General features: G+C 50.9%; 1 protein-coding gene across 1 annotated transcript in view; it reads left to right on the top strand.

The window, feature by feature from the left end:
* The window catches only part of LOC140422053 (DNA mismatch repair protein Msh6-like), a 141,044-nt gene extending 122,986 nt beyond the window's left edge, over positions 1–18,058 (top strand). Inside the window, 2 exon segments of the mRNA XM_072507068.1 lie at positions 16,830–17,145; positions 17,148–18,058. Of these exon segments, the coding sequence (XP_072363169.1) occupies positions 16,830–17,145; positions 17,148–18,058 (1,227 nt within the window).
* Positions 18,059–22,829: the final 4,771 nt, after the last annotated feature.

Consider the following 22,829-nt stretch of genomic DNA (forward strand, 5'->3'; position numbering starts at 1 on the left):
CCAGCGGGGGGTCCCGCCAACCGGCGCGGCTGGATTCCCGCCCCCGCCCAATCTCCGGGAGCGGAGACTTCGGCGGGGGCGGGGGCGGGATTCACGGCGGCCAACGGCCATTCTCCGACCCGGCGGGGGGTCGGAGAATGACGCCCATAGTTCGAGTACATTAGATGGGTCGTTTTTTGTACAGTGTGTGCAGGAGGGTTTCCTGACACAATATGTTGACAGGCCAACAAGAGGCGAGGCCACGTTGGATTTGGTTTTGGGTAATGAACCAGGCCAGGTGTTGGATTTGGAGGTAGGAGAGCACTTTGGGGACAGAGACCACAATTCGGTGACGTTTACGTTAATGATGGAAAGGGATAAGTATACACCGCAGGGCAAGAGTTATAGCTGGGGGAAGGGCAATTATGATGCCATTAAACGTGACTTGGGGGGGATAAGGTGGAGAAGTAGGCTGCAAGTGTTGGGCACACTGGATAAGCGGAGCTTGTTCAAGGATCAGCTACTGCGTGTTCTTGATAAGTATGTACCGGTCAGGCAGGGCGGAAGGCGTCGAGCGAAGGAACCGTGGTTTACCAAAGAAGTGGAATCTCTTGTTAAGAGGAAGAAGGAGGCCTATGTGAAGATGAGGTGTGAAGTTTCAGTTGGGGCGATGGATAGTTACAAGGTAGCGAGGAAGGATCTAAAGAGAGAGCTAAGACGAGCAAGGAGGGGACATGAGAAGTATTTGGCAGGTAGGATCAAGGAAAACCCAAAAGCTTTCTATAGGTATGTCAGGAATAAGCGAATGACTAGGGAAAGAGTAGGACCAGTCAAGGACAGGGATGGGAAGTTGTGTGTGGAGTCTGAAGAGATAGGCGAGATACTAAATGAATATTTTTCGTCAGTATTCACTCAGGAAAAAGATAATGTTGTGGAGGAGAATGCTGAGACCCAGGCTAATAGAATAGATGGCATTGAGGTACGTAGGGAAGAGGTGTTGGCAATTCTGGACAGGCTGAAAATAGATAAGTCCCCGGGTCCTGATGGGATTTATCCTAGGATTCTCTGGGAGGCCAGGGAAGAGATTGCTGGACCTTTGGCTTTGATTTTTATGTCATCATTGGCTACAGGAATAGTGCCAGAGGACTGGAGGATAGCAAATGTGATCCCTTTGTTCAAAAAGGGGAGCAGAGACAACCCCGGCAACTATAGACCGGTGAGCCTCACGTCTGTAGTGGGTAAAGTCTTGGAGGGGATTATAAGAGACAAGATTTATAATCATCTAGATAGGAATAATATGATCAGGGATAGTCAGCATGGCTTTGTGAAGGGTAGGTCATGCCTCACAAACCTTATCGAGTTCTTTGAGAAGGTGACTGAACAGGTAGACGAGGGTAGAGCAGTTGATGTGGTGTATATGGATTTCAGCAAAGCGTTTGATAAGGTTCCCCACGGTAGGCTATTGCAGAAAATACGGAGGCTGGGGATTGAGGGTGATTTAGAGATGTGGATCAGAAATTGGCTAGCTGAAAGAAGACAGAGGGTGGTGGTTGATGGGAAATGTTCAGAATGGAGTTCAGTTACAAGTGGAGTACCGCAAGGATCTGTTCTGGGGCCGTTGCTGTTTGTCATTTTTATCAATGACCTAGAGGAAGGCGCAGAAGGGTGGGTGAGTAAATTTGCAGACGATACTAAAGTCGGTGGTGTTGTCGATAGTGTGGAAGGATGTAGCAGGTTACAGAGGGATATAGATAAGCTGCAGAGCTGGGCTAAGAGGTGGCAAATGGAGTTTAATGTAGAGAAGTGTGAGGTGATTCACTTTGGAAGGAATAACAGGAATGCGGAATATTTGGCTAATGGTAAAGTTCTTGGAAGTGTGGATGAGCAGAGGGATCTAGGTGTCCATGTACATAGATCCCTGAAAGTTGCCACCCAGGTTGATAAGGTTGTGAAGAAGGCCTATGGAGTGTTGGCCTTTATTGGTAGAGGGATTGAGTTCCGGAGTCAGGAGGTCATGTTGCAACTGTACAGAACTCTGGTGCGGCCGCATTTGGAGTATTGCGTACAGTTCTGGTCACCGCATTATAGGAAGGACGTGGAGGCTTTGGAGCGGGTGCAGAGGAGATTTACCAGGATGTTGCCTGGTATGGAGGGAAAATCTTATGAGGAAAGGCTGATGGACTTGAGGTTGTTTTCGTTGGAGAGAAGAAGGTTAAGAGGAGACTTAATAGAGGCATACAAAATGATCAGGGGGTTGGATAGGGTGGACAGTGAGAGCCTTCTCCCGCGGATGGAAATGGCTGGCACGAGGGGACATAGCTTTAAACTGAGGGGTAATAGATATAGGACAGAGGTCAGAGGTAGGTTCTTTACGCAAAGAGTAGTGAGGCCGTGGAATGCCCTACCTGCTACAGTAGTGAACTCGCCAACATTGAGGGCATTTAAAAGTTTATTGGATAAACATATGGATGATAATGGCATAGTGTAGGTTAGATGGCTTTTGTTTCGGTGCAACATCGTGGGCTGAAGGGCCTGTACTGCGCTGTATCGTTCTATGTTCTATGTAGTTCATTCACCCCTGAAGCCTGCTCGACCATTCGATAAGGTCATGGTTGATCTAACTGTGGCCTCAACTCCACTTTCCCGCCAGCCCCAATGATGTTCGAGTCCCTTGTCAATCAAAAAGTGGACGGCACGGTAGCACAGTGGTTAGCATAGTTGCTTCACAACTCCAGGGTCCCAGGTTCGATTCCCGGGCACTGTCGTGCGGAGTCTGCACTTCTCCCCGTGTGTGCGTGGGTTTCCTCCGGGTGCTCCGGTTTCCTCCCACAGTCTAAAGATATGCAGGTTAGGTGGATTGGCCATGCTAAATTCCCCTCCATGTCCAAAACAGTTAGGTGGGGTTACTGGGTTACCGGGTTAGGGTGGGGGTGTGGGCTTGTGTGGGATGCTTTTTCCAAGGGTCGGTGCAGACTCGATGGGCCGAATGGACTCTTCTGCACTGTAAATTCTGTGATTCTATGAAAAATCTCTCTCACTCCGCCTTGAATATATTCACTGACCCAGTCGCCACTGCTTGCTGGATAAGAGAATTCCAAAGTCTAACGATCCTCTGAGAGAAGAAATTCCTCCTTACATCCCGAGTTGTTGCATAAGGTTAAACCTCACGGAATCCAGGGTGAGGTAGCCAATTGGATACAAAATTGGCTTGACGGCAGAAGACAAAGGGTGGTTGTGGAGGGTTGTTTTTCCAACTGGAGGCCTGTGACCAGCGGTGTGCCTCAGGGATCGGTGCTGGGTCCACTGTTATTTATTTATATTAATGATTTGGATGAGAATTTAGGAGGCATGGTTAGTAAGTTTGCAGATTTGCGGCATTGTGGACAGTGAAGAAAGTTATCTAGGATTGCAACGGGATCTTGATCAATTGGGCCAATGAATGGCAGATGGAGTTTAATTTAGATAAATGTGAGGTCATGCATTTTGGTAGATCGAATTGGGGCAAGACCTACTCAGTTAATGATAGGGAGTTGGGGAGAGTTACAGAACGAAGAGATCTAAGAGTACAGGTTCATAGCTCCTTGAAAGCGGAATCACAGGTGGACAGGGTGGTGAAGAAGACTTTCGGCATGCTTGGTTTCATTGGTCAGAACATTGAATACAGGAGTGGGACGTCTTGTTGAAGTTGTACAAGACATTAGTAAAGCCACACTTGGAATACTGTGTTCAGTTCTGGTCACCCTATTACAGAAATGATATTATTAAACTAGAAAGAGTTCAGCAAAGATTTACGAGGATGCTACCGGGATTTGATGGTTTGATTTATAAGGAGAGGTTGGATAGACTGGGACTTTATTTCACTAGAGCGTAGAAGGCTTAGGGTGATCTTATAGAGGTCTGTAAAATAGTGAGGGGCACAGATAAGGTAGATAGTCAACATCTTTTCCCAAAGGTAGGGTAGTCTAAACTAGAGGGCATAGGTTTAAGGTGAGAGAGAACAGATACAAAAAGGTTCAGATGGGCAATTTTTTCACACAGAGGGTGTTGAGTGTCTGGAACAAGCTGCCGGAGGCAGTAGTAGAGGCGGGTACAATTTTGTCTTTTAAAAAGCATTTAGACAATTACATGGGAAAGGTGGGTATAGAGGGAAATGGGCAAAATGCGAGCAATTGTGACTAGCTTAGTGGTAAAAACCTGGGCGCACGGACATGTTGGGCCGACGGGCCTGTTTTCATGCTGTAAACTCCATTAGCACGGTTGGTTCTAGTCAACGAGAGACACTTCATTTTGAAACTGTGCCCCCTGTTCTAGATTCCAATATGAGTGGAAGCCTCCTCTTAGCAGCTACCCAGAAAACACCCCTCAGTATCTACCCAGACAAGCCCCTTCAGTATCTACCCAGACAAGCCACCTCAGTATCTACCCAGACAAGCCCCTTCAGTATCTACCCAGACAAGCCACCTCAGTATCTACCCAGACAAGCCGCCTCAGTATCTACCCAGACAAGCCCCCTCAGTATCTACCCAGACAAGCCGCCTCAGTATCTACCCAGACAAGTCCACTCAGTATCTACCCAGACAAGCCCCCTCAGTATCTACCCAGACAAGCCCCCTCAGTATCTACCCAGACAAGCCCCCTCAGTATCTACCCAGACAAGCCCCCTCAGTATCTACCCAGACAAGCCACCTCAGTATCTACCCAGACAAGCCGCCTCAGAATCTACCCAGACAAGCTGCCTCAGTATCTACCCAGACAAGCCCCCTCAGTATCTACCCAGACAAGGCACCTCAGTATCTACCCAGACAAGTCCACTCAGTATCTACCCAGACAAGCCCCCTCAGTATCTACCCAGACAAGCCGCCTCAGTATCTACCCAGACAAGCCGCCTCAGTATCTATCCAGAAAGGTCCCCTTAGTATCTACCCAGAGAAGTCCACTCAGTATCTACCCAGACAAGCCACCTCAGTATCTACCCAGACAAGCCCATTCAGTAACTACTCAGAAAAGTCCCCTCAGTATCTACCCAGACAAGCCCATTCAGTAACTACCCAGAAAAGTCCCCTCAGTATCTACCCAGACAAGCCCCCTCAGTATCTGCCCAGACAAGCCGCCTCAGTATCTACCCAGAAATGTCCCCTCAGTATCTACCCAGACAAGCCCACTCAGTATCTACCCAGACAAGCCCCCTCAGTATCTACCCAGACAAGCCCACTCAGTATCTACCCAGACAAGCCCACTCAGTATCTACCCAGAAAAGCCCCCTCAGTTTCTACCCAGACAAGCCGCCTCAGTATCTACCCAGACAAGCCCACTCAGTATCTACCCAGACAAGCCCCCTCAGTATCTATCCAGACAAGCCCACTCAGTATCTACCCAGACAAGCCCCCTCAGCATCTACCCAGACAAGCCCACTCAGTATCTACCCAGACAAGTCCACTCAGTATCTACCCAGACAAGCCCACTCAGTATCTACCCAGACAAGCCGCCTCAGTATCTACCCAGACAAGCCCACTCAGTATCTACCCAGACAAGCCCCCTCAGTATCTACCCAGACAAGCCCCCTCAGTATCTACCCAGACAAGCCCACTCAGTATCTACCCAGACAAGCCCACTCAGTATCTACCCAGACAAGCCCACTCAGTATCTACCCAGACAAGCCCACTCAGTATCTACCCAGACAAGCCCACTCAGTATCTACCCAGACAAGCCCCCTCAGTATCTACCCAGAAAAGCCCACTCAGTTTCTACCCAGACAAGCCGCCTCAGTATCTACCCAGACAAGCCCCCTCAGTATCTACCCAGACAAGCTCACTCAGTAACTACCCAGAAAAGTCACCTCAGTATCTACCCAGACAAGCCCACTCAGTATCTACCCAGACAAGCCCACTCAGTATCTACCCAGACAAGTCCCCTCAGTATCTACCCTGACAAGCCCCCTATCTACCCAGACAACCCCCCTCAGTATCTACCCAGAAAAGCCCCCTCAGTTTCTACCCAGACAAGCCCCCTCAGTATCTACCCAGACAAGCCACCTCAGTATCTACCCAGACAAGCCCCCTCAGTATCTACCCAGACAAGCCCACTCAGTAACTACCCAGAAAAGCCCACTCAGTTTCTACCCAGACAAGCCGCCTCAGTATCTACCCAGACAAGCCCCCTCAGTATCTACCCAGACAAGCCCACTCAGTAACTACCCAGAAAAGTCACCTCAGTATCTACCCAGACAAGCCCACTCAGTATCTACCCAGACAAGCCCACTCAGTATCTACCCAGACAAGCCCACTCAGTATCTACCCAGACAAGCCCACTCAGTATCTACCCAGACAAGCCCACTCAGTATCTACCCAGACAAGCCCCCTCAGTATCTACCCAGAAAAGCCCACTCAGTTTCTACCCAGACAAGCCGCCTCAGTATCTACCCAGACAAGCCCCCTCAGTATCTACCCAGACAAGCCCACTCAGTAACTACCCAGAAAAGTCACCTCAGTATCTACCCAGACAAGCCCACTCAGTATCTACCCAGACAAGCCCACTCAGTATCTACCCAGACAAGCCCCCTCAGTATCTACCCAGACAAGCCCACTCAGTATCTACCCAGACAAGCCCACTCAGTATCTACCCAGAAAAGCCCCCTCAGTTTCTACCCAGACAAGCCGCCTCAGTATCTACCCAGACAAGCCCACTCAGTATCTACCCAGACAAGCCCCCTCAGTATCTACCCAGACAAGCCCACTCAGTATCTACCCAGACAAGCCCCCTCAGTATCTACCCAGACAAGCCCACTCAGTATCTACCCAGACAAGTCCACTCAGTATCTACCCAGACAAGCCCACTCAGTATCTACCCAGACAAGCCGCCTCAGTATCTACCCAGACAAGCCCACTCAGTATCTACCCAGACAAGCCCCCTCAGTATCTACCCAGACAAGCCCCCTCAGTATCTACCCAGACAAGCCCACTCAGTATCTACCCAGACAAGCCCACTCAGTATCTACCCAGACAAGCCCACTCAGTATCTACCCAGACAAGCCCACTCAGTATCTACCCAGACAAGCCCACTCAGTATCTACCCAGACAAGCCCCCTCAGTATCTACCCAGAAAAGCCCACTCAGTTTCTACCCAGACAAGCCGCCTCAGTATCTACCCAGACAAGCCCCCTCAGTATCTACCCAGACAAGCCCACTCAGTAACTACCCAGAAAAGTCACCTCAGTATCTACCCAGACAAGCCCACTCAGTATCTACCCAGACAAGCCCACTCAGTATCTACCCAGACAAGTCCCCTCAGTATCTACCCTGACAAGCCCCCTATCTACCCAGACAACCCCCTCAGTATCTACCCAGAAAAGCCCCCTCAGTTTCTACCCAGACAAGCCCCCTCAGTATCTACCCAGACAAGCCACCTCAGTATCTACCCAGACAAGCCCCCTCAGTATCTACCCAGACAAGCCCACTCAGTAACTACCCAGAAAAGCCCACTCAGTTTCTACCCAGACAAGCCGCCTCAGTATCTACCCAGACAAGCCCCCTCAGTATCTACCCAGACAAGCCCTCTCAGTAACTACCCAGAAAAGTCACCTCAGTATCTACCCAGACAAGCCCACTCAGTATCTACCCAGACAAGCCCACTCAGTATCTACCCAGACAAGCCCACTCAGTATCTACCGAGACAAGCCCACTCAGTATCTACCCAGACAAGCCCACTCAGTATCTACCCAGACAAGACCACTCAGTATCTACCCAGACAAGCCCCCTCAGTATCTACCCAGAAAAGCCCACTCAGTTTCTACCCAGACAAGCCGCCTCAGTATCTACCCAGACAAGCCCCCTCAGTATCTACCCAGACAAGCCCACTCAGTAACTACCCAGAAAAGTCACCTCAGTATCTACCCAGACAACCCCCCTCAGTATCTACCCAGAAAAGCCCCCTCAGTTTCTACCCAGACAAGCCGCCTCAGTATCTACCCAGACAAGCCCCCTCAGTATCTACCCAGAAAAGTCTCCTCAGTAGCTATCCAGACAAGCCCACTCAGTATCTACACAGACAAGCCCACTCAGTATCTACCCAGACAAGCCCACTCAGTATCTACCCAGAAAAGCGCCCTCAGTTTCTACCCAGACAAGCCGCCTCAGTATCTACCCAGACAAGCCCCCTCAGTATCTACCCAGACAAGTCCCCTCAGTATCCACCCAGACAAGCCGCCTCAGTATCTACCCAGCCAAGCCCCCTCAGTATCTACCCAGACAAGCCGCCTCAGTATCTACCCAGACATGTCCCATCAGTATCTACCCTGACAAGCCCACACAGTATCTACCCAGACAAGACCCCTCAGTATCTACCCAGACAAGCCCCCTCAGTATCTACCCAGACAAGCCCCCTCAGTATCTACCCAGGCATGACCCCTCAGTATCTATCCTGACAAGCCCACTCAGTATCTACCCAGACAAGCCCACTCAGTAACTACCCAGAAAAGTCCCCTCAGTATCTACCCAGACAAGCCCCCTCAGTATCTACCCAGACAAGCCCCCTCAATATTTAACCAGACAAGCCCCCTCAGAATCTACCCAGACAAGCCCACTCAGTATCTGCCCAGACAAGTCCCCTCAGTATCTACCCTGACAAGCCCCCTATCTACCCAGACAACCCCCCTCAGTATCTACCCTGACAAGCCCCTGAGTATTTACCCAGAAAAGTCTCCTCAGTAGCTACCCAGACAAGCCCCCTCAGTATCTACCCAGACAAGCTCACTGAGTATCTACCCTGACAATCCCCCTCAGTATCTACCCAGGCAAGCCCGCTCAGGATCTCCCCAGACAAGCCCCCTCAGTATGTGCCCAGACAAGCAACCTCAGTATCTACCCAGACAAGCCCACTCAGTATCTACCCAGACAAGCCCCCTCAGTATCTACCCAGACAAGCCCAGTCAGTATCTACCCAGACAAGCCCACTCAGTATCTACCCAGAAAAGCCCCCTCAGTTTCTACCCAGACAAGCCCCCTCAGTATCTACCCAGAAAAGTCTCCTCAGTAGCTACCCAGACAAGCCCACTCAGTATCTACCCAGACAAGCCCACTCAGTATCTACCCAGAAAAGCCCCCTCAGTTTCTACCCAGACAAGCCGCCTCAGTATCTACCCAGACAAGCCCCCTCAGTATCTACCCAGACAAGCTCACTGAGTATCTACCCTGACAATCCCCCTCAGTATCTACCCAGGCAAGCCCCCTCAGTATCTACCCAGACAAGCACCATCAGTATCTACCCAGACAAGCCCACTCAGTATCTACCCAGACAAGCCCCCTCAGTATCTACCCAGACAAGCCCAGTCAGTATCTACCCAGACAAGCCCACTCAGTATCTACCCAGAAAAGCCCCCTCAGTTTCTACCCAGACAAGCCGCCTCAGTATCTACCCAGACAAGCCCCCTCATTATCTACCCAGACAAGCAACCTCAGTATCTACCCAGACAAGCCCCCTCAGTATCTACCCAGACAAGCTCACTGAGTATCTACCCTGACAATCCCCCTCAGTATCTACCCAGACAAGCCCACTCTGTATCTACCCAGAAAAGCCCCCTCAGGATCTACCCAGACAAGCCCCCTCAGTATCTGCCCAGACAAGCCCCCTCAGTATCTACCCAGACAAGCAACCTCAGTATCTACCCAGACAAGCCCCCTCAGTATCTACCCAGACAAGCTCACTGAGTATCTACCCTGACAATCCCCCTCAGTATCTACCCAGACAAGCCCCCTCAGGATCTACCCAGACAAGCCCCCTCAGGATCTACCCAGACAAGCCCCCTCAGTATCTGCCCAGACAAGCCCCCTCAGTATCTACCCAGACAAGCCCACTCAGTATCTACCCAGACAAGCCCACTCAGTATCTACCCAGCCAAGCCCACTCAGTATCTACCCAGACAAGCCCCCTCAGTATCTGCCCAGACAAGCTCCTTCAGTATCTACCCAGGCAAGCCCACTCAGTATCTACCCAGACAAGTCCCCTCAGTATCTACCCAGACAAGCCCACTCAGTATCTACCCAGACAAGCCCACTCAGTATCTACCCAGACAAGCCACCTCAGTATCTACACAGACAAGCCCCCTCAGTATCTACCCATACAAGCCCACTCAGTACCTACCCAGACAAGCCCACTCAGTATCTACCCAGACAAGTCCCCTCAGTATCTACGCAGACAAGCCCCCTCAGTATCTGCCCAGACAAGCCCACTCAGTATCTACCCAGACAAGCCCCCTCAGTATCTACCCAGACAAGCCCACTCAGTATCTACCCAGACAAGCCCCCTCAGTATCTGCCCAGACAAGCCCCCTCTGTATCTACCCAGACAAGCCCACTCAGTATCTACCCAGACAAGCCCCCTCAGTATCTACCCAGACAAGCCCACTCAGTATCTACCCAGCCAAGCCCCCTCAGTATCTACCCAGACAAGCCCACTCAGTATCTACCCAGACAAGTCCCCTCAGTATCTACCCAGACAAGCCCCCTATCTACCCAGACAAGCCCACTCAGTATCTACCCAGACAAGCCCCCTCAGTATCTACCCAGACAAGCCCACTCAGTATCTACCCAGACAAGCCCCCTCAGTATCTACCCAGACAAGCTGCCTCTGTATCTGCCCAGACAAGCCCCCTCAGTATCTGCCCAGACAAGCCCCCTCAGTATCTGCCCAGACAAGCCCCCTCAGTATCTGCCCAGACAAGCCCCCTCTGTATCTACCCAGACAAGCCCCCTCAGTATCTGCCCAGACAAGCCCCCTCAGTATCTGCCCAGACAAGCCCCCTCTGTATCTACCCAGACAAGCTGCCTCAGTATCTACCCAGACAAGTCCACTCAGTATCTACCCAGACAAGCTGCCTCTGTATCTGCCCAGACAAGCCCCCTCTGTATCTACCCAGACAAGCCGCCTCAGTATCTACCCAGACAAGCCCCCTCAGTATCTACCCAGACAAGCCCACTCAGTATCTACCCAGACAAGCCCCCTCAGTATCTACCCAGACAAGCCCACTCAGTATCTACCCAGACAAGGCCACTCAGTATCTACCCAGACAAGCCGCCTCAGTATCTACCCAGACAAGCCCACTCAGTATCTACCCAGACAAGCCCACTCAGTATCTACCCAGACAAGCCCCCTCAGTTTCTACCCAGACAAGCCCACTCAGTATCTACCCAGACAAGCCCACTCAGTATCTACCCAGACAAGCCCACTCAGTATCTACCCAGACAAGCCCCCTCAGTATCTACCCAGACAAGCCCACTCAGTATCTACCCAGACAAGCCCACTCAGTATCTACCCAGACAAGCCCCCTCAGTATCTACCCAGACAAGCCCACTCAGTATCTACCCAGACAAGCCCCCTCAGTATCTCCCCAGACAAGCCCCCTCAGTATCTACCCAGACAAGCCCCCTCAGTATCTACCCAGACAAGCCCCCTCAGTATCTACCCAGACAAGCCCCCTCAGTATCTCCCCAGACATGTCCCATCAGTATCTACCCTGACAAGCCCACTCAGTATCTACCCAGCCAAGCCCCCTCAGTATCTACCCAGACAAGCCGCCTCAGTATCTACCCAGACAAGCCACCTCAGTATCTACCCAGACATGTCCCATCAGTATCTACCCGGACAAGCCCACTCAGTATCTACCCAGACAAGACCCCTCAGTATCTACCCAGACAAGCCCCCTCATTATCTACCCTGACAAGCCCCCCTCAGTATCTACCCAGACAAGACCCCTCAGTATCTACCCAGACAAGACCCCTCAGTATCTACCCTGACAAGCCCACTCAGTAACTACCCAGAAAAGTCCCCTCAGTATCTACCCTGACAAGCCCCCTATCTACCCAGACAACCCCCCTCAGTATCTACCCTGACAAGACCCCTCAGTATCTACCCAGACAAGACCCCTCAGTATCTACCCAGACAAGACCCCTCAGTATCTACCCTGACAAGCCCACTCAGTAACTACCCAGAAGTGTCCCCTCAGTATCTACCCAGACAAGCCCCCTCAGTATCTACCCTGACAAGCCCCCTCAGTATCTACCCAGACAAGACCCCTCAGTATCTACCCAGACAAGACCCCTCAGTATCTACCCTGACAAGCCCACTCAGTATCTACCCTGACAAGCCCCCTCAGTATCTACCCAGACAAGACCCCTCAGTATCTACCCAGACAAGACCCCTCAGTATCTACCCTGACAAGCCCACTCAGTAACTACCCAGAAAAGTCCCCTCAGTATCTACCCAGACAAGCCCCCTCTGTATCTACCCAGACAAGTCCCCTCAGTATCTACCCTGACAAGCCCCCTATCTACCCAGACAACCCCCCTCAGTATCTACCCTGACAAGCCCCTGAGTATTTACCCAGAAAAGTCTCCTCAGTAGCTACCCAGACAAGCCCCCTCAGTATCTACCCAGACAAGCTCACTGAGTATCTACCCTGACAATCCCACTCAGTATCTACCAGGCAAGCCCCCTCAGGATCTACCCAGACAAGCCCACTCAGTGTCTACTCTGACAAGCCCCCTCAGCATCTACTCTGACAAGCCCCCTCAGTATCTACACCGACAAGGCCCCTCAGTGTCTACCCTGACAAGCCCCCTCAGTGTCTACACCGACAAGGCCCCCTCAGTGTCTACTCTGACAAGCCCCCTCAGTGTCTACTCTGACAAGCCAACTCAGTGTCTACTCTGACAAGCCAACTCAGTGTCTACTCTGACAAGCCCCCTCAGTGTCTACACTGACAAGCCCCCTCAGTGTCTACACTGACATGCCCCCTCAGTGTCTACACTGACATGGCCCCTCAGTGTCTACCCTGACAAGCCCCCTCAGTGTCTACACCGACAAGGCCCCTCAGTGTCTACCCTGACAAGGACCCTCAGTGTCTACCCTGACAAGGCCCCTCAGTGTCTACCCTGACATGCCCCCTCAGTGTCTACCCTGACAAGGCCCCTCAGTGTCTACTCTGACAAGGACCCTCAGTGTCTACCCTGACAAGGCCCCTCAGTGTCTACTCTGACAAGCCCCCTCAGTGTCTACACTGACAAGGCCCCTCAGTGTCTAGGCCCCTCAGTGTCTACCCTGACAAGTGCCCTCAGTGTCTCCACTGACAAGGCCCCCAAGTGTCTACCCTGACAAGTGCCCTCAGTGTCTACACTGACAAGGCCCCTCAGTGTCTACTCTGAAAAGGCCCCTCAGTGTCTACTCTGAAAAGGCCCCTCAGTGTCTAGGCCCCTCAGTATCTACACTGACAAGCCCCCTCAATGTCTACCCTGAGAAGCCCCGTCAGAATCTGCTGTTTCAATAAGATTACTTCTCATTTTTTGAAACTCGAATAGGCCCCACCTGCTCATCCTTTCCTCAAAAGATAAACAACCCCCTCAGCCCTGCAATCATGAACTGCAGCTCACCATCACCTCCTCAAGGGCAATAAATGCTGGCCTAGCCAGTGACGCCCTCAAACCCGTGAATTGATTAATAAAACTAAACAGCCCAGTGAACAGCTTCCAATGCAGTACGTGCGTTCTTAAGTAAGGTGACTAAATCTGTACACGATTATCACTATCTCACTAATACCCTGTACAGTTGTAGCAGTTACCTACTTTTATGTTCCATGCCTTTGCAATAAAGCCCATCATTCCATTCACCATTGAATTACTTGCTGTCCCTGAATGCAAACCTCTCTCATCGCTGAGCAAGATCCAGATCTGAATATTCAATACTGCTCCACACAAACGTGGACCAGGCTGATGCACAATCAATTACTCTCGAGACAAGGAGAGTCATACTAATCGGCTTTAATCAGCTAGAACTGTACCCAGCAGCTTCGATACAGAAAGTGAAGGCTGCTGGGATGGCATTGGTTCTTATACCCCGCCTCTCAGGGCGGAGCTATGTACGTTAGCCAATGGTAGACTCCTAGGTCTAGCCAATGGTCATCCACCTCTCAGGTACTGCAATACCTGGTATTACCACACAGGCCTAATGGGATCTGGGGGGCGTGGGGCAGTCACCTGAGCCATTGGGAAGCTCCATGTGGTCGGGGACAGGGCAGGGTGGTACCCTGACACTCCCGTTGGCACCCAGGCAGTGCCACCCAGGATGCCAGGCTGGTACTGCCAGGGATCAGGCCCGGGGGGGGGTTGCTTGCCACTTGGAGGGAGGGGCGTGAGTGGGAGTTCCCAGGGGCCTCCCTATGGTTTGGGAATGGCACCCCAAAGCTCACCAGCAGGAATCCACTCTGTGCGGCCTCGGCAGAGAGAAACTCCCTGGGGCCTAAAAAAAGGGGCAAAGTGCTGTTGGGCAGCGGGATGTTTGCCAGCGCTGCAGCCACCAAGAAACGCCACAATAAACACACCTGACAGCAGACTTAGATTGAAGTCCACTGAATTGCACCTGAAACAATTATATTATAATAATCCTAATTGTGGAATGCTGACCTGGATCTTATAAAAGAACTGTTGTCAAATTGAGCGTACAAGTCTCTTTTCTGTATCTTTTGTTTCTTATTTAAATCATTAGGAATTGATATTTTGAAATCTTTCCCCTCCTTTGTCCAACCAACTCACACATCAGAATTCAGATTTACAACTCCATATCAATTTCTGCACAAGAATCTATCTCCTTTGACCTCAAGTGCCTCAAACAAGTCATTTGTTTTACTAACCTTTGTCAGCAGGTTCAGGGATGTGAAGACGGGCCTGTATAAAAACCGGGAGAAGTCCTCAACCGAATTCTTAAGTCCAATTCTGAGCACCACTTTTTGTGAATGCATTGGAGGTGGTGGAGAAAAGATTCAGGGGAGAGGTTCCAGGTAGAAGGGATTTCAGTGGCATGGAGAGAGTGGAGAAACTGGGAGTGTTCTCCTTTGGGGAGAGGAAATAAATGTGCGAGTTGGTGGACAATAGCAAGAGGCTCTGGACAGAGTAGAAAGGGAGAAACCATTTCCACAGGCTGAAGGGTTGTGAATCAGAGGATATCAATAAATGGTGACTGGCAAAAGATGCAATGGTGACGGGAAGAAAATCCTTTACAGCAAGTGGGTATGATCTGGAATGCACTGCATGGTGGAGGCAGATTCAAATAAGACTTCAAAAGGGAGAATTGAACAATTATCTGAAGTGAAATGATCTGCAGGTAGAAAGTGGGGGACTGGGTACTGGGTGAGTTGCTCTTCCGGAGAAAGAGGCGGCAGTAAAAACAACAGGCTGAATGGCCGTAGAACAGAGGAAGGTCATTCTATGATTTAATGATTCTAAACACAGAAGCAAAACACAGAGTAATAGGTAAAGTAATAATCCATTGCCATTTCCTAATTAGTCTTCTGCTTCCACTCACCTTCAAGTATCTTTCTGAGAGGAATGTTAGTAACTACTTTTACGAGCTTTACCACATGGACGCCGTCACCAGTGTCAATGAGCTGGGACTGTCATTTATGAGAGGCTGCTGGGCTCACTCTGGTTTCCCCGAGATTGCTTTTGACCGTTTCTCCGATGTCCTGGTTCAAAAGGGATACAAGGTGGCGAGGGTGGAGCAGACAGAGACCCCCGAGATGATGGAAGCGCGCTGCAAGTCCCTCCCGCACCCCACAAAGTTTGACCGGGTTGTCGCATAATTACAAAGGGCACGCAGATATATAGTGTCTTGCACGGCAGTTCTTTGGAAAGTTGCAACAAGTACCTCCTGTGCGTGAAGGAGAAGGCGAGCACTGATTCTTCGGGCCAGGGTCACTCATACGGAGTCTGCTTCGTCAACACTGTGGTGATATGCATTACTGTATATACACAAGGGGTTAATGTAAATACACTACAACTAAGTAACCACTAGAGGGAGCACCAGAGATGTCAAGACATGCAGACATACAACCAATGGGTCATTACAACAGGACACAACCAATGGGTAATCAAGACACCCAGAGGTGGCATTACCACAAGGGGGCACTTCACAACCCATATAAAAGGACAGGGCACATATGCCCTGCCTCTTTCCACAGACAGACATCTAGAGAGTACATCAGGGTTGATCAACAGCATCACACCCAGCACGTGGCTTAGAGCAGACTGGTAAAGATAGACTGAGTTAACACAGCTAGATTAGTCGAGAGTCAAACTCATTTAAGAACTGTGTTAATAGTTCAATAAACAAGTTGAACTCATTTCATAGTCTGGAGCTTCCTTTGTCAAAGCATACATCAAGGAAGCAGCTTATGCTACACGAAGCAGCTTAACATAACATGATACCAGGAGTGCCTGTGACATCTATTTAGTTCAACTCAGCAAGATCCGTGACAACCAGAAACCGAACCCAGGCACGATGATCGAGATTCCGGTACCTAATCCACTCAGGTACCACCGTAATTTCAGTGCCAACTGCCGTGCATTCAAGCAACGATTTCAGCTTTACATGGAAGCATCCGACCTAACTGGCGTGGCTGATACTGAGAAGATTGCTCTTCTACTCACCATTGCGGGTGAACATGCAACAGAGATCTTCCGCTCCTTTAAATACTCCAAAAGGCAGGGGTGATTGCAGACAGTCCTGGACAAATTTGAAAACTACTATGAGGTAAACACAAAAGAAGTTGGTAAAACTGGCGCCAATACTCACCACGAGGCAGAGGTAGGGATGCAACAGAAGCAAACGGCAATTTTGATTGGCAGCCATCTTGCGCGTATCCAGCCAGCCCAGTCTGCGCATGTGCAGTTCTCGGGAAGACGCGAACCGGCAAAACAGTGTTTTGCACATGCGCGAGAAGCCGCGCATGCGCAGTTGCGAAAACAGCTCACAGTAAAGGAAAAGCAATTTGCGCCTGCGCAATCCATTCCTACGCTTTATGCCACGAGCATCACGAGACTCGGAAGCTGCTGAAGGGCTGCCTCGTCTCTGCCATGCAAGAGGGGCTGCAGTCAGCCTCCCAGTTCTGGGATGCATCCAAAACACTAAAGGTTCTCGCCGAGGAGGGCTACTTCAACGAAACAAAGGACGACGATCTGGGTGTTCCCTTGCCTCCTGTTCTCCAACGAATGGTATCTGAGGCGGACTCGCTGGGGCTCACCCCTGGCGAGGGCCATGAACTCGCCCTGTCAGCACTTGGGGCCTGTGTGTTTTACCTAAAGAGATGCCTTGTTGACCAAGAGCTCTTGTCCATGGCAAACTTTGAAGGTACGTTCCTGTGGACATTGACGTTGAGCAAAGCAAAGAGTCCAGCAGCTGCTTTGCCCGGAGTCGGCAGCGCCTGGTGCTGGATGCCATTACCCTGACCAATCTGGAGATCCTGCGGAATGGCACTAACGGCACAGCTGAGGGCACGCTGCTGGAGCAACTGGACAACTGCTGCACCTACTTTGGCAAACGCTTACTAAAGCAGTGGCTGTGCGCTCCCCTCTGTAACCCCCTGGCCATTGAGGATCGGTTAAACAGCATTGAGGACCTGATGGCCGTTCCTGACAAGGTCACCGAGGTGGTTGAACTGTTGAAGAAAGTTCAAGACCTGGAGCGGCTGCTGAGCCGGATCCACAGCATCGGATCACCCCTGAAGAGTAAAGACCACCCGGATAGTCGCGCTGTGCTGTACGAGGAGAGCACCGACAGCAAAAAGAAAATCACCGACTTCCTTTCCGCACTGGAAGGTTTCAAAGTCTTCCAGGAGGTTCTCCAGGTCATTGAGCCTTCGGTTGGTGGCTTTACGTCCAGGTTACTGAGGCAAGTTCTGAGTTTGAAGGGCGGTACCACGGAAGGCCTCTTTCCGGATTTGTCTGCAGAGTTGAAGAGATGGGACAAGGCCTTTGACCATCGGAAGGCCAAAAACACTGGAGTCATTACTCCCAAAGCGGGCTTTGACCCAGATTATGACCAGGCACTGGCTGACATCAAGGACACTGAAAGCAGCCTCCAGGAGTACCTGGAAGCCCAGCGCAAGAGGCTGGGCTGCAGGAATGTGGTTTACTGGGGCTCTGCTCGAAACCGCTACCAACTGGAGATTCCGGAAAGTATTGCTAATCGTCATGTGCCGGAGGAACCATTTCTGTTTAAAGCATGCCAAATTATAGATACCAGACTTTTCCCATGGTAATAATGTGCAGAGGTTCAATCAGTTAGTTATTTCAACGACAGCCAATTCAACATCAAATAGACTGGTTTGGATGTCAGCCTTGGCTCAGTGGCAGTCCTTTTGTCTCTGACTTGGGTCTTGAGCTGAAGCCCCACTCCACAAACGTAAATCCATAATCCAGGGTGACACTTACAGTGGAGTATTAGAGGAAGGCTGCATTGTTAAAGGTGCTGTTTTTGAGTCAAACATGAGCCTCTACCCATGGGTGGATATTTTTTTTAAATCACCTGATTATAATGATTAAAAAAGCTTTGAAGGAGTCCTAGCCTGCATTTATTCAAATCCAATACTTAAATTATCTTCCTAATGATCGCACAGCTGTTTTATGACCGTGATGTGCACAAAGGTCAGTTGACTTTTCAGATATTACAGAGGAACATAGGATATAGGAGCAGGAGTAGGCCATTCAGCCCCTCGAGCCTACTCTGCTATTTAACTAGATCATGGCTGATCTTCCACCTCAATACCATTTCCTCCCACACTATCCTACATCCCTTGAGGCCTTTAATAACGAGAAATCTAACCATCTCTGTCTTGAACATACTCAATGGCGGAGTCTCCATTGCCCACTGGAATAGAGAATTCCAAAGATTCACTCCGTGCAAAGATATTCCTCCTCATCTCAGTCCTAAATGGTCGACCTCTTATTTCCAGACTGTGTCCCCTGGGTCTAGTCCCTCTCCAATCAGGGGAGACATCCTTCCTGCAACTACCCTGTTGAGTCCTGGAAGACATTTGTATGCTTCAATTCTTCTATACTCTGGAGAATACATGCCCTGTCTCTTCAATCTCGCTTCATAGGACAATCCTGCCACTCCAGGGGTCAGTTTGGTGAATATTTGCTGAATTCCCTCTATGGCCATATTGTCCTTCCTTATATGCTTGTGGAACCAATGCTAAACAGTGCCACAGGGTCTCCAGCGGGGTCTCCGTTCGATCCCACGCCTTGGGTAACTCCGGTATAGACATATTCAAGTGAGACTAACTACTCACCATTGACGGTCAGATCCAGGTCGCGATACCCCGTGAGATCTATCGAGATCGTAAATCTCACAAGAGGTCTCTTGTGAGATTTAAAGGCCTTGTCGCATCACCAGGTTGGGCGTGACGAGACCGGTAGATCACGCCCATAGTCACTGTTATAATGTGGGAAAGCTCCACAATGCATCCTGGTGCTCCAGGTTTCAGAATAAACCCTAGGTCTAGTGCATGCACAGCCTACATAATAATATTGACTTGGCTGCTGTGCATTTCCTGCTTTCAATCTCCTGCTAAATCATTTTGAGCGAGGTGCTGGGAACAAACAGGCAAGTGCTGGGAATCTCCTTTTTTATAATGAAAACTTAAACTCAGGCATGTGAAGTTTGTTACTCCAAGTGTCCAAGTTATCTACCGATATGGAGGCAGCTTGGGTACTTTCACAGAAAAACACCAGAAAACAATAGGACCAGGGTAATGCGGCCTTAAAAACAAGACCAGTAACTTTGGTTTAGGCTACTCTTCCAGGGCTTCCACTGACGTTCTGGTTATCAACCGTCTTGCGTTCAGTTTGAGTGCTTTACACTAGGAAGAAAAGCAAGACCACAGAGAGGATGCTGAAAGGATTGACTAAGATGTTCCAGGGATCAGAGGTTTTAATTCTCAGGAAAGACTAAGGAAGAGAGGTCTCTTTCCATTACACTTTGAAGGGAAAATCAATTGAAGATATTCAAAAATGATGAAAGGTTCTAGATAAAGTAAACAGGGCAAAGCCTGTTTCCCCAGCGCAGTCAGTAATCAGAAGCGAACATCCAGGATATTCACCAAATTAATTAAGGGAGAGGTTCATAGAATTTGGTTTCTCTGTAGAGGGTTGTTACATCGTAACAGAAACAGTGGTGGAGGCAGAATCCACATCAGCTTTTTAACAAGAGAATGAATAAACAGTTGAAAAGGTAAAATTGAACACTGTACCAGGAAAGGGCAGGGGTACAGGACTGAATAGATAGCTCTGCCAGTGAGGTGGCACGTGCAATGGGCTGAATGGCCTCCTGTGTTGGGAACTTTTATGATTCTATCATCTTCTAAATGGAGACTGCAAGCTCTCCCTGCAATTTCCTTATAATTGTGCGATTATAATATTTAACGCAGGGATTTACAGGAAATGCTGTCTTGAAGATTAGATTTGTGTAAAGTTTGGGGGAAAAAAGTGGCTTTGATTTCCGTTGCTCAGAATAATTTTCTCACTTGGATCAGAAGCACTGTGGGCAACTGGAAAACTGATTACATTTGATGGATTCTGAGCAGCAGCTTGTGAAGTGTACATTAACCAGTGTCAGGCAGATGTCACAAACTGCACAGCATGATTCCAACCATAAAAATTGCAAAATAAGATAAGCAGCAGGTTGCTGTGATACATCGACCGAGCCAGTGTTTGATCTAATAATTAAGAGACACAAAGCAGCAATGAGACCATGTTGGAATATTTCCCAAGCATTATAGAGTTCTTCTGGTGCAATTAAATACTTTGAAAGGTTACAGGGTCAAAGCCAGCAGCTATTATGCGCATAGCAGGAAAGAAAAGGCCACAGACATCCGAAATCCTCATCAATATAGGGTAGACTTTCTGATCAGCTATCCCTGATTAACGGTTGTAAACTGGGGGCAAACAGTGATCCATTGTATCAGATTTCTAACTATTTAGCACCCCATCCATTTTTCTAATCAGGTTATGTATTTGCCCCAGAAAAATACACCAGTTTTACAATTAATTTTGTGTTGGATGGGGCCCTGATAGCTACTCGGGTACCATTTTTAATGCCCCAGACCCCTGGAAAGCCTATCTACAAAACGTTCTGTCTCCTCTGCAGTTGGCTTCTCCTTTCCCCTGGGAAAGTGACAAACAGTGGGCGAAATTCTCCGTTATCAGCGGAAAGTCCGCCGATCGGCGCAACAAACGGCGCAAATCCGACTTGCGTCACGTCGGAAAAATGGGTCGATAGTCTCTGGCCCGAAATGAGCTATCAGCGACGTAACGGGATCCGCGCTTGCGCAGTGGTTCACGCCGTGCAGCGTCAATAGCGCCGCACGGCGTGACGGCTCATAAGGCCGCGCTGCTCCCCCCCACCCGACAGCAACACCCGACTGGGTGGCTGGCCGCCGCTCAGCCCCGAGGTTCGAGTCACGCGATGTGGAGGCGCTCCTGGACGCGGTGGAGCAGAGGAGGGACGCCCTGTATCCCGGGCACGGCCGCAGAGTTGCCCCACGCCACAGCCGGCGTCTGTGGAGGGAAGTGGCAGAGGCTGTCACCGCTGTGGCCCTGACACCACGGACAGGCACCCAGTGCCACAAGAAGGTGAACGACCTCGTCAGAGCAGGCAGGGTGAGCCTCCCCCATATCCCCCCTCCCCCATATCCCCCCTCCCCCATATCCCCCCCTCCCCCATATCCCCCCCTCCCCCATATGCCCCCCTCCCCCATATCCCCCCTCCCCCATATCCCCCCTCCCCCATATCCCCAAGTGAATCCAGCCCTAACCCTAACCTCTGCAATGCACGCGCAACCGATGGCGTGCATTCATATACCTGCCTAACAGTGTTGCCTTTTACCCCTGCCACCCACCCCCCCCCCCCCCACCCCCACAGGATAAGCGCGCACACAACAATAGGGAGCATGTGAGGACTGGAGGAGGCCCCGCTGATGAGAGGCCACTGACCGAACACCAGGAAAGGGCCCTGGAACTGGCTGGTGGACCTGAGGACCGGGAGGTTGCTGATGCAGAGGTCGGGGGCGTACGAGCAAGTGAGCCACCGACAGCCCATCCCCATATCCCCCCTCCCCTATATCCCCCTCCCCCGTATCACCTGATCACTGCCTGATGTCTAACCATGCATGCTTCATTGTGTATCGCAGGACCAAACGTCCAGGCACCCATCCCCGCAGATGCAGACCGCCCGCAGGATGCCCCTCGGAGACCACGAGAGACGGAGAGACCCGCACCCTCCAGCATGCGACGCCCGCAGGATGCCCCTCGGAGACCACGGGAGACGGAGAGACCCGCACCCTCCAGCATGCGACGCCCGCAGGATGCCCCTCGGAGACCACGGGAGACGGAGAGACCCGCACCCTCCAGCATGCGACGCCCGCAGGATGCCCCTCGCACACACGGGAGACGGAGAGACCTGGAGCAACAGGGAGACGACACCCCCGTCACGTGCGGGAGCGACCACCCAGCGATGAGGGGGGCAGCCACAGGCCCCCGTCACATCCGAGCCAGGACACCACTACCCGGGACACCACTACCCGGGACACCACTACCCGGGACACCACTACCCGGGAAGACGAAATACCGGACAGTGACTCAGAGTGGATGGGTGGAGACGAACCCCCACCCCAAAGTGCCATGGACTCAGAGTGGGACGAAGAGCACGACACAACGCCACTGCTGTCACCAACACCCTCCACCATCGCAAAAACACTCACCACGGTTGGGCACTTTAGTGATGAGGCGTCTGGTACACTCACTGGTGCGCACAACACAGCCGTCCCGGTACAGCAGGTGGAGGTAGGAGCAGCAGAGGGGCCGGGCGGTCGGAGGGCAGCCCAGCCCAAGCGAACATCTGCCGCCCAGATGGATCCCGGGTTCCTGGAGTTACCACACCCACACATAGATCCGATGCAACCACCGACCCGGAGACGAGCGAAGAGGGTGACAGGCGGCTTGCGGCGGCTGCAGTCGCAGGTGGAGGAGTCC

Source organism: Scyliorhinus torazame, chromosome 1 (genome assembly GCF_047496885.1).
Source record: "Scyliorhinus torazame isolate Kashiwa2021f chromosome 1, sScyTor2.1, whole genome shotgun sequence".
NCBI lineage: Eukaryota > Metazoa > Chordata > Chondrichthyes > Carcharhiniformes > Scyliorhinidae > Scyliorhinus > Scyliorhinus torazame.